This window comes from Carassius carassius, chromosome 10, assembly GCF_963082965.1.
Source record: "Carassius carassius chromosome 10, fCarCar2.1, whole genome shotgun sequence".
Classification (NCBI taxonomy): domain Eukaryota; kingdom Metazoa; phylum Chordata; class Actinopteri; order Cypriniformes; family Cyprinidae; genus Carassius; species Carassius carassius.
In genome coordinates, this window is record NC_081764.1 from 16,207,136 (window position 1) to 16,220,348 (window position 13,213).

A 13,213-nucleotide genomic window follows, 5' to 3' on the forward strand; every position below is an offset into this window, starting at 1 on the left:
ACCCTATTGGGTATACACATGGATATGATATGGTTGTCTACATGTACTAATTTCAGGCCAAAGTGGTTATCTGACAGGCTGTCTTCTGAGCTAGAATTTTTTGAGCATGGGTGAAAACCCAAACCTGCAGTGGTGCATGTTGGACTATACTCTGCTTATGTCATGCATGAAAAAGAAAGCCCATGGTGCAGATCAGTTAAAAAAAAAAAATCCTCACCTACTCACCTTCCATCACCTCCCCGCATGGAACCTTTGTACTCAAATGAAGTACTAACTCAAACACCTTCAGAAGTTCCACAATTGTAACCCAGTTAGTCACACAAATATGGTAGATCCACAGGCTTTGAAATGACACCAGTTACTGTTGTATTTTCAAACTACTGATGCTCACACTGTCCTCTGCTTGGCCTCCTTTTACACTTTCACCCTTTTGTGGTGTTACAATCTTGCTATATTTCACAACCACAGCACAAACACCAAGCTCAAACCATGTTTCACCTCACTATAGCCCCTTTCACACTGCACGTCAGATACGGAATATTGCCGGAACATTGCCGTGTCGCCTTCTGTGTGAAAGCAACCACGTCCGAGCGCTGTGTGAACAAAAGCCAGATCTAATGCCATGTCGAAGTGAGATAACTCGCGACTCTTTTACTGGCTGTTTTAAAGGAAGATCAACGTTTGCGACAAAAAAAAATGTGCAAACTGTAATGAAGCAGAGATCAGTTAGTTCTTCACTTTCCGCGCTGACGCCGAGATCGTTTGCTAGCTTCAGTGAAAGAATAATGTGCCTAGCGTTTTCGACTCGTACATTACACATTATGCCCTGATGTCACGTGTCGTTACGGGATCTCTACTGATTGTGTGTGAAAGCACGCACATATCCCGGGTAATCACTGGCAGTGTGAAAGTGCAAAATCTAGCGACCCGGGAACAATTGCCGGAACACTTTACCCGTGTATTTGCCGGAATGGCAGTGTGAAAGGGGGCTTATGACTGTTTCAAAGCTGTACATTTTCATCTAAAACCATGTCTTTGCAATGCTTTAATGTAGGGGTATGAAAAAGGAACACTGTTCTGTCAAATCAGTCTTATTTTGTTCGGTGTTGTAATGTCCTTTGGTATTTCTCTTCTCTTTGCTTTTTTCCTTTATGGATTTTCTCTGTTTTTAGGAAAGTGCTTCTTTGGCAGATAGATTGATACAGGTACAATTTTCACTCTCCTCTACACCACTGAACTCTTCTTTCCTCTTTAAGAACCCATCAGTTCGATCTATAGCTTTGCAACATTTCCTTGATTTGCTTCAATATCTCACACCTACTCACAATCAAGAGTGAAATAAGGCAAATGCTGCGATTTCTAACTTCAGGGAAAAGGCATCACTGTGCTTATTATCTTTGGGCTGCAGTCCTGATAATTGGTGGAATACTACAATAATCCCCCTTTTGATAGTTGAAACAAATTTAAGTGCTTAATTGAAAGCCTAAAACTGCTAACAGCATGACAGAGCTTGAGATCCAGCATTATTTTTCTCCATCCATGCGTCCATTTCCACCTATTCCGATTCTCCGCTCACCCCTCATCCATAATTGGTCACGTTAGGGTCAGGTGACACGAGCCCAAGAGGCAGAGGAGAACTACCTGGTCAAACGGGAGCTGGCCACGGTCAAACAACACAATGAGGAGACCAGCGCACTGCTGGAGCAAGCGCAAAACAACATCCGACAGCTCCAGCAGCAGCCGTTTGCGGTAAGGACTGTTCAGAGACGGTGGCTCCTCCTGGATGAGAGGCCTGCTCTTCGAACACAGAATCCGTATGAAAAGAAATGTTTTATCTACACATCAACAGTACTATACTAACTTGATTCATTTGGCGTTGCCTAGCAACAAAATCACAGCGATCACAGAGCTGTGAACGGCAGCTCTTGTAATGATGCTCTTTACATGCATGACTGCAGATCAGAACAGCAGAGCTGAGGTCATTTACATGCACAGCAGTGCCAAATGGGGCTTATGCATATGTAAGAGTTTGTCAAATATGAGTGTCACCATCTGTTTAATAAAATCTACACTCTCAACCGAAGGGCAGAATATGGCTCAACAATAATTAATGAGCACATGCTCACCACAGAGAAAAAGCGGATAATGTGTCATTTTCTATGGGGAAAGTGCTGTTTTACATAATGTTGTGTTTCAGTTTCATTATGTTTTAATGTAAAACTAGTGGAGAGAAGTTTATATTTCTTTTTAAACCTGAAGCTAGGATGAAACGAGCTGTTCAGATGTTATGTCCATGAGTGTTCATTCCTAACACTGACTGGTTGACTTATGATTGACAGAATTTTTTCACATATTTATATTTAGAAGGGGAACCCACGCTACTCTGAGGAGTTCATCCTGCAGCTGGAGAGGGAACTGGTCCAGGCCCGCTTCAAAGAGGCTGAGTCTCAGTGTGCTTTGAAAGAGATGCAGGACAAGATTCTCGACATGGAGAAGGTGGAACATCTTTATTAATTTCCTCAAGCTCACATAGCCATCGGCGGTTGTGGTTTTCCACCATAGTGGTTCTGGTACATCTGTTAGGCCCAATCCCAATTCTATTTTATACCCCTTCCCCTCCGTCTACCCCTTCCTCTTGTCCCTTAAAACAGAGTGTCAAGGGGTAGGGGAGAAGATATTCCCCTAAGGATTGGGACACCACTACCATGACGTCACACGTCATCAGTGTTCGTCGTCTAGCTCTTACAATACATACATGTGCTGGTGTACATTAGAGCCTTTAATTATCGTTCTGTATTAATGAGCTGCTTACTGACACACACACATCGGAAATCGCGCAGCTCACACATCCAGGAGAAAATAAACTTGTCAACGCTGCCCCACGACTTTTATTAAATACAGTTTAAATACTGAATCGCTACATTATATTTTCCAGTGACGAGAGGATACAATCGCTGTTTTTAAGTAAACTCACTCTAAAAAGATAAACGCACAGACGCGAATACACACAACTTCCATTTCTCTCTCTCTCTCTCTCTCTCTCGAATAGGCAATATTTGAGAAAATGGTTTAGCGATTTCTAATTATTGGGGGGATTAGTCTACGGCAGTTATCGCCCTGATCAGACATATGCTGTGGCACCATCATGCAGTCTGTAATGATATGACGTTAGCAAATATTAGCGATTTTTTGCAAACATTTCTTTGAGTAACATGACTGTTAATATGAACTCATAATTGAATGTAACATAAAACAAATGATTACTTTTCGTTAAAATCTTTATTTATGCCAAAAAAGCTTACATTTATGTGTCTTTTTGTTCGCTGTAGCAGCTATGTTGCCGAGATAATTCATACCCCTTCGTTTGAAGTGTGGTCCCGAAATATCTGGCCCTTCCCCTTAACCATACCCCTCCAACCAAAAGAGAATCGAGACACCCCTACCCCTTCACGTGAAGGAAGGGGAAGGGCTAAGGGGTAGAATTGGGATTGGGCCTTAGCGTTCAGTCAAGATCTTCAAACAGGATACTTAGCTACATAAAACTGCTCATGAATAAAGATTTTTCATTATGTATATTGCAAGTTTTGAGAAGATCCTTAATTTAATTCAGTGTCTTGATGTCATCATAAGCTGTTATATATATATATATATATATATATATATATAATTTTTTTTTATCTGTTGTAAAATATATTAAAATAGAAAAGCTGTTTTAATATGTAATATTTTATACATTTTCCAGTATTTTTGATTAATGAAATGCAGCCTTGATGAGCGTAAGAGGCTTTTTTAATTCTCACTGACCTCAAAGTTTAGAACAACGGTATAAACTTAAAGATATGGCATCAGGTGTTTCCATCATAGACCACTTCAGTGATTTTAAGTGACTTTTACTTGGTGCAGACATGAACATAACTTACATGTTAACATAGCAGTTATTTGTTTGGGGTCAGAGCTGCCTTTTGTCTTCTGTTTCTATGGAATGATTCCAGCTTTCAGCACCCTGACTGTGGAAAACTGCTGTCTGTTCATTGCGTTATACAAGCGCTCATTGTGCTTGCTCTGTCTAAACTCTTTTGTGTACATTTGTTTCCATTTCTAGAGAAATGCATCCCTGCCAGATGAGAATAATGTGGTGCGTCTACAGGAGGAGCTGATTGGTGTAAAGTTGAGGGAGGCAGAGGCTCTAACAGGCCTCAAAGAGCTTAGACAGCAGGTCAGAGACCTGGAGGAGCACTGGCAGGTGAATACTTGAACTCAAATAGACAGCTGTTTTATCCACAATCTGAGAATATATGTAATAGTGTGTGTGCGTGTAAACTGTATTCTATTGCAGTTTCACCATGGGCTGTATTCTTGCTTCCGTTTAACTTACAAATGTTTGAGTAAGGTATTTTGGTGTTGTGTGCAGAGGCATCTTGCGCGCACGGCGGGCCGCTGGAAAGACAGTCCGAGGAAGAATGCAGCGAGCGAGCTTCAAGATGAGCTGATGAGCGTGAGGCTCAGAGAGACAGAGGCACAGGCTGAGCTCCGAGAAATCAGACAGAGGATACTGGAACAGGAGACCCAGGTCTCATTCACATGCTTGCTCATCTTTGTAGTAGTGTTCTAGGCTGTTTTAACTCTTTAATATATACATATTTGTTTAATTAATCATTATTTGTTCAAGACTTAAGATACTTGAGTGGCTACATCTACATCTTTTTTAGGATGGGTTATCTGATATTACCAAAATAATTGACTACCACAGAACAAAATTACTCTTCATTCATAAAATGACTAAAAATTAAATGTTTTGAACCATTTACTGTTGGCCACTGACTTTACACAGGAAACAAGTCAGAGAGCATACCCACATTTTTTACCAGTAGAGGGAGACAAAGTTAATCAATTTATACTGTTGAGTTTAGGGCACTGCTTTATCACTTCAGATTTGAGTTTGGTTATTTTGGGATTTTATTATTATTATTATTATTGTTATTAAAAAAGAAAACTGCAAATAACATATAGAGATTTGTACTTACTTATTTCTTTTTTTTTACTCACTCGTAGAATCAGATACATGGTAATCAACAGCGGCGTGCAGAACTAGAGGCACGAAATCTACAGGAGCGACTGCAGGTTTTGACCAACCAGAACAAGATGTTGCATGCTGAGCTGCAGGAGACAAAACGGAAACAGGCTGAAATAGAGTGCAAGGTTAGTGACAGTCAGTTTGGTGCAAAAACATGGACTTTATCTAAATAGATTATATAGCATTATGATTGTTTTTTTCCGTTATTATTATTTTTTAAGTATATTGTCTTTATTCTAGTTTAAGATTACACCTTTTATTAAAGTATTCTGTCAAAATAAAAATAAAAAGATACAAAAAAGCAAAATATACCTCTAATTAACATATCTTTGTATGATTTGGTTACATTTCCTCATTCGTGACTTAGCTTTAAATAGGGTTTAGTAGTTCCTGTTTCAGCGCTTCAGTTTGAGAGCAGCAGTAGATGCGGAGTGCGTCCCTGCTCTCAGCTATGCATACAAAAATAAGCCATTCAATAAAAGCTGATTATATATGCATGTTCACAGTGGTTTCGTTTCACAGTTTTTTCTCTCTCTTTTAAACAGAATAAAGAAGAGGTGATGGCAGTGAGATTGAGAGAAGCTGATAATATTGCTGCCATGGCTGAGCTTCAGCAGCAGATCTCTGAGCTTGAGATTCAGGTACAAATAAGTACAGAATTCACTGCAAACTCCATTACAATTCAGTCCTTCCACAGCATAGTCTCTCAGTCTCTCCCTAGCACAGCTGCTCATAGCCTTTTGGTCTCTTAGCTTCTAGAATACCCATTAGATTTTACATTTGCGATGAGAGGAAATCTTTAGGCTATCATAGCATTTTTTGCTTGTCCACATAGTTTGTGACACATTTAAACACTAGTGTGCAAATAAGGGTTTGACTTAGGGATTTTTTTGTGAACACGGTTCTCCCGAGCATGTAGTTTTTAAATAAGAAGGTGTATTCATGTATAAACGGCCCCTTTCTTTTCTTTTGTTTTAAAAACATTTCTCGATAGATTAGAACAAATAATTTTGACTGTAACCAAATCCTTTATAAATAGTACACAATATATATATTACATGCCTTAAAATCACTTTAAAAGCTGTTGCTTAGGTACTGTTGATCTAAAAGTAAAAGATAGTAAAAAAAAAAAAAACCTATAGAATCCTGTAGTAAGATGAATGTGTTTCAGACAACGTGTTTCACGTAAATCAGTTGAAACTTACTGTAATTAATGCAATTTTCGTAAATAGAGCTATATATACATATTGACCCTGTTTGAAACACAGGTGTGTTTTGATTTGAGGGAAAGATTCTATTAGTAAGATTTACTGGATTAAAGTGAGAAGTGAGACAAACGTTTGATCTCTTCGGAGAAAACGCTGCTCTCTGAAAAGGTTGCGTTCCCCATGCAGGAAGCCAAATTATTTTAAAGATTAGCACAGTATGTCATCAGTGTGGGGTGTTTTACTTTCCTTCCTGAGACAGATATAAACTGGGCTTTTTTTTTGTTTTCGAAACTAAATCTCACCTTTATGAGAGTGTGTTCATTTCTGTCACAAGCTTTTCTCTTCAGCACTTTCTGTACTTATCTATGAAGTCTGATGTTGGTCAGTCTGCATCATCTCACTTTGCCGTTTCCCTTCCTAGATTAAACTTGAGAGTGTTGTATTTTGCTCCATGTACAGGAGTGATTGTTGTGTGCCGAAATTGCATCAGGTTGCTAGATATCAGATTAGACAAGCATGCTCCTCTCAGGCATGTGCAGCTCTTAGCTGTGGTTCTGTGGTTTTGGCTACCTACATGGTTTTTACCCTGAGGGCTGTGGGCAACAGATCTGGCTCACCATATTTTAATTCACTTTTAGGCTGTTGGCAAAAGCCAGTGAAGATGAGAATGAATTAATGAAAGAAAGAGAAACTGCCCATGAACACACTTCGTGATTGAAATCTGATTTCATTTAAGTTAATGAATGCTGTTTATTCTAAGTGCCACATTAGTGCTGTTAATTCATTTATTTGAGATTTATACATTCAGTTCTGTGTTTACAAAGAAGCTGATTAAGGTGGTTTGTAGCTCATAGGAATCAAACAGATCTGCCTGTTTATCAGTAAATGATGATGGACACCCTCATAATTGTAATGACTAGATCCTAAACAAGCATAGCAGCTCAGCAGCATCTTTACACATTTAAGATTAAATCCATAAAGTGCTGAGGGAAACTGTATTTTTATTGTTTATTGCAGGCTCAAGAGTTTTGTGTGTTTTGGTGTGTTTTAATGCAGTTTGCAAAATGCTTTGAGTCTTTTTCTGTGCAAATTGACACCGTTTTTCTTCCATACCCATTGCCACATATATCAGTTACACAAAGAAAAATAATATTAAACCGCTATAAAAAATTTAATCAATTGAGGCGTAATTTAAATATCTTCTGAAGTGTTTTGAAAGTTGCATCTTTATTCATCATCGTTACCGATTTAGCATCAACACGATTATTTATTCGCTCACCTTTCGCCCACTCTTAACTTGACATGTCCCATTGCTGGAAAATATAACGCCATGATGTCACCACAGCCCTTTTTTTCTCTGGACTGACTTTCTGAGTCACCTGGTGTGAGTATGGTTTTTATTTTTACTGGAAAGATCCACTATAAAGTGAACGTACAGGTCTGTCTGACACCAAACACCAACACACTAACCCGACTCCTCAGCATACAGATGTAGACACCTTTCTGAACACCCACACAACGTTTCAGAGCCGAGTCTTTTAATAGTTATTGTGACTGACATGCAAGTAAGACTGAATGAAGCCTTCACAAGAAAAATGCAGAGCATCAGCATTGCTCCTCCTCAGCATTATGATCTATTGTCTAACTTCGAGTTGAGTGAAGTGGGTTTTTTTTTTTTTTTTTAACACCTAGCTGAGCTCAGGGTTGAAACGGCTGCTTGCATGGCCCATGGGACCACAGCTTAGCTATCTTCATTACCAGATGAGAAACCACTTCCTATCAGGCAGAGAAACACACTGAGCTATAATCAAAGCTCTCATTTTGCTTTATGCTTTGCTGCACAGCATTCATATGATCTATTGTAACAGAGAGATTTAGCTTGGCAGATGCATGCATGAACGTGAACAAAGAAAGAGCAATAGAGAAATCTCAGTAGTACTATACTAATGCGTTGCTGCAGAGGGGAACAATGACACTTAGTAGAAACATCTCAAATCATAGCAATCTGAAACACTGACAGTGTTTGTTGCCATGCCAACCTATTATAGAACAAATATGTATTCATAAGGATATGTGACTTTTGGAGGTGTTGCATTTTGTTTCCACGTTTCAACAAATACGCAGTTTCTAGTCTATATCTGATCTGCTAAGTTCATTGTGAGGTAGAGAGCATTTAAAGAGATTATTTTCAATTTTTACATTTAACAGTGTCACAACAGAGTTTGTTCCATCAGATAAGAATTGCTCAATTTAACGAACTTTAATCTTTCGCTGAATCAGGCCAGCAGTTCAACTCTAATACTACGAGTTCATCAGAATGACCATTTGATCGAGTCATTGTGGCTCAGTTCTGTTCTGCTTTTTTGTGTGAAACGGTTATGCTGTTTACCTATTGATTGTGAAAACATTCAAAAAAAAAAAAGAAATGTTAGCTCAAATCTTTGAACTGATCAAACAGTGGATATACTCTGTTTTTATGAAAATATTTTAACTCGTTCTGAAAGTATTTTAGCTCCTGGAAATTTGTTTAATTTTTTCCGTGTAAATATATTGTAATGGAAGTCTTGAAGTTTGTTTTGTTTAAATAATTTAATGCAGTTCAGCATTACTTTTCAATTGATACTTTATAATTGTACTGTACATAGTGTTCCTGTAGCTCAAATGGTAGAGCATTGCGATGTCAAGCGCAAGGTTGGGGGTTCGATTCCCCGGGAACACATGATAGGTTAAAAAATTGATAGCCTGAATGCAATGTAAGTCGCTTTGGATAAAAGAGTCTGCTAAATGCATAAATGTAATTTTTAATTAAATTTACATACAATGTCGTGATGCCTACTGTAAATGTACTTGTAAGCCTGGGTATTGAAACAGTTTAGTTTTGATTTTCACAATTTGATGGTTTTGATTTACAAGCTCTTGATTTAATTCCAATTTTGATTCAATATCATGTAGATATAGATGAGGTACAGTACATGGTACTGTAAGGAAAAAGTCTCCCTCAAATAAGCTGTAAACTATGTAGAGAACCCTGTCAGCTGGTACGATACTGTAAAATTAAAGGTTGAAATTAAATTTGAATTGCTGTTTTTAAGTTTTGATTGTTTCTACATTCTGCATTTAATGTTAAAGTTTAAACCGATTTAAACTCATAACTTGATTTCATGATATTTATTCAATTATACATTAAATAATAAAGATATCCCTGCTTTAACGAGTAAGTAACACAGTGCATATATTTATCAAGTGCTTATTTTTATGGTTGACTTGCAACCTATAGAAAATAAATGGCTTTTCTGATGCAAGTATAATGTTACTGTACATGACATTGATTGTTTTCTTGACGTCTTTCCATGGTTCCAAAACATTGATTTACATGAGACATAACACTCAAGTTCTCTTGATGTTCATTCATATTTATTTTGTGGTATAACTAGTAGTAAACATTTCATGATAAAATGTGCAGCATTTAAAAGCTTTCTTTCTTAAGAAAGCACAAAGCTCAATGCAATTGGTGGATGCCAGGCATGCTGCAAATGATGTTTAGTGAAGTTTCGTACATGTATCAACAAAAAACAGCATAGACTAAATGGTCTTCCTGGGAATTAAGAATCGATATTGGTTCATCAAAATGAATAACAATTGAAATTAATTGACATAGTCAACCCAACCCTAGTTTTTAGTGTTTTATTTGATTAGATTTTATATTTTTTTAATAGATACTATCATGTACTTGATAACCTATAAGGCGACACTAGTCTAAATAGACAAAAACAAAATTTAATCAGGAAGAATATATTTTCAGATTTTTGGGGTTCTCATCGACGACCCCATTCAGTTGTGCTGGGGGGTACTGAAGTTCAGATGTTTGATGTCCCTAGCTGCAGCATGCCACCTGCTGATTTCATGCAGCTGAGTGTTAGGAAGTCAGCTAACTGCCTTTCCCTTATCACAGCACTATGGGGGAAGGGGGAGAAACCTCAAGAAAAACACAAATTCTTGGAAGAACACTTTAAATCCCTTGCCATCCCCATCCTCGGCCTATCAGAATGCTGCAAGCACAGCCGAACGCAGACCACAGGAATTGAAAACACCCTTCCCTGCTAGGAGGGTGTTTGTGCATGCATTGCTCTTACCTCAGTACCTCTATAACACACCCCTTTCTGCACCTCTTCTCCTTTTTCACTCCTTCTTTCCTGTGTGGCATGCCATAACTACCAATACAGAGGAAAACGGCTCTTTGCAGCATGTTTGTACGGTGTTTTGATTCCCTTTTAACAGGTGCGAATGTGGAGGGTAAACATGTTATGTAGTGTGTACACGTCTGTTTAATACCGCAGCTCCCCCAAGGCATTAAGTAGCAGTCAAAAACACAACCGCGTTTATAGCCTCACAATCTGTTCACATATATGTAAACCAATATGGCCACCACAACACCCCCAACAGATTTTTCACTCACACTTACTTCTTAAAGGAAGGGATAGGTTTGACAGAAATTATAATTTGGTGTATATTTCTTCAACAAACCTCGTATGACATGCTTCTGTGGAATGCAAAATGTGAATGTTAAAAAATATATATATCTTGGCATTTTTGTATAATGAAAGGGTCAATATCTCCATAGAGTGGCTTTCAACCCACACACTACTCAAAAAGTGTGGTTTTAATTTCCCATTCGCTTTGTCATGTCATAAATAGTAGACACTCAAGTACTATAGAAACATTTTGGCTGAGCTCCAACTTTTTTTTATTTTTTATTATGGGCTATTATTCGAAGCATAAACCATAAGATATGTCCACCCTGTCATGGACATATATATTACTGTTAAATACAAATTTTCATTGCAAAATTAAGATGCAAATTATATTTTCTGAAAGGTATGATGTCCCCTTCCTAAACAGGGTTATTTGTTTACTTTCGAATTGTAAATACATAAAAGATTTTATGTAAACCATGTGTTTTTAAAGAAACTCTCTTTCTTATTTGGAGAAAACTGGGAAATTTGGAAGCATTTTTGTATTTGCATGTTATTGCCCCCACACCTAGCTATTGAACACACTGGATTATATAGATATGATTGAATTATTTAAAATATTATTGTAAAAGTATTAAGATGACAGGGTCAACACACATCAAGACAAAATATGACAATTAAACATTTATTCAAGTTAAAAAAATTGTTTTAATAATAATAAATATAATTACATCATCAATCACATAGATTTTTTTTTAAAGGGGCGGATTTCCAAATACGACAGGGTGGACAACCATTCAAGGGACATGGACAAACTCTTATTTTTTTATTTAAAAAAATATTGTTTTTATTACCAAATGATCATTACACTCAAATTGAGTAATGTCTTATTTAACAGAATATTAATAGGAGAACACGATTACATTTTATGATTTGACAGTATTTTACTATCATTCAAATTTAATGAGCAGTGCATGAGACATAGTAAATAACATGCATCCTCTTACACACAAAAAAATAATAAATTGAGAAAATGTATCTAAAGAGTCAAGTAATGCTTTTGTTTTGAATATAAAAACTTAGCCTATTATAACACACCCTTTCATAATAATTTTTATGTAATATTATCATGGCAAATTAGTTATTTATTAATTTATTATTAATTGTTTATTAGTTATTAATGTTCCTGTAGCTCAATTGGTAGCTCAATCAAGTGCAAGGTTGGGGGTTCGATTCCCCGGGAACACATGATAGGTAAAAATTGATAGCCTGAATGCAATGTAAGTCGCTTTGGATAAAAGCGTCTGCTAAATGCATACATTTATTTAAATTAAATGTATTTATTTAGGTACAGGACACCAAAAGGCACCCTACAGTGGTATTGACCCAAAAATGAATGAGGTCTGGAGCTGTCAAGTTCCAAAATATTGAAAAAGCGCCATTAAAGTGAAAGTATTTGTGTGCATTTGTGTATATATGATAGCTGTGTGTAAGGATCACAATATACATTTCTGACCATAATGACATCTGCTCTGGCTTTGTGGCATATTGATAAGAAGTGAGGTCCAGTACAAGAAGGAATAATTCTTGTAGGCCAGGTCTATTTAGTGAATCAGTTGATAGAGTTCCCAAAACTTCTCTCACTGATTCATTCACAAATTGGACTGATCCGATTCTCGAGTTTAACTCACTCACTCTGTGATCTAGTTGTAGCAGTTACTAACCCACTGAAGATTGTAGAACACTAGTCATATAAGCTACATTAATGGTACTTTTTAATACCTTTTTAGTGCATGGGAAAGAGCTACAGATATAATACTGAAATTGTATTCTGTGATTCAATTAAAATTTAATTAAATTTATACATTTAGCATACGCTTTTATCCAAAGCGACTTGCATTGCATTCAAGCTAACAATTTTCTCTTAACGTGTTCCCTGAGATTCAAACCCCCAACCTCGCACTTGCTAACGCAATGCTCTACCACGTGAGCTAAAGGAACTTAATTCAAGTTTGTATAGCAATTTTTATGATACAAATCATTGCAGAGCAACTTTACAGAAAAGTCTACAATATTTAGTAGTAGCTTATAAGTGGTGACTGTCAGTTTATGTGCATATGACAGGAATTTTCAGAAAAATTAAGACTAGTCAACATGACGATGAACATTATTAACAGCAATTATTATATGATTGCATAGTAAGTAGCAATATTTGTTAGTTCTGTATGTTGTTTCAGGGTCAGCATCATCTCTTCTCAGGTGTTCTGGATCCAGACGGGAGCTTGTGTAATTCCTAGTTGTTAAATCCCGTGGCAAAACAGAGAAACAAATAGAGACATAATTAGCATAGCTGCTGTTCCAACCAAGTAAAATTCATTAGTTTAACCCAAGCTAAAGAATAAGAATGCACATTTGATGAGATGCAACTGCAGTCACAATTTATGAGATGCATTATTTGA

At 37.0% G+C, this 13,213-nt stretch overlaps 1 protein-coding gene across 7 annotated transcripts in view; it reads left to right on the top strand.

Moving 5' to 3' along the window:
* The window catches only part of LOC132151879 (ecotropic viral integration site 5 protein homolog), a 58,207-nt gene that overhangs the window by 38,356 nt on the left and 6,638 nt on the right, over positions 1-13,213 (top strand). For 5 of the 7 annotated variants that reach the window (XM_059560365.1, XM_059560368.1, XM_059560364.1 and 2 more), the window contains 7 exons: positions 1,173-1,205; positions 1,603-1,749; positions 2,365-2,496; positions 4,103-4,243; positions 4,412-4,570; positions 5,053-5,199; positions 5,620-5,715. In XM_059560365.1, the coding sequence (XP_059416348.1) occupies positions 1,173-1,205; positions 1,603-1,749; positions 2,365-2,496; positions 4,103-4,243; positions 4,412-4,570; positions 5,053-5,199; positions 5,620-5,715 (855 nt within the window). The remainder of the gene's footprint in view (positions 1-1,172; positions 1,206-1,602; positions 1,750-2,364; positions 2,497-4,102; positions 4,244-4,411; positions 4,571-5,052; positions 5,200-5,619; positions 5,716-13,213) is intronic. The other 2 variants (XM_059560370.1, XM_059560371.1) reach the window with 2 other exon arrangements.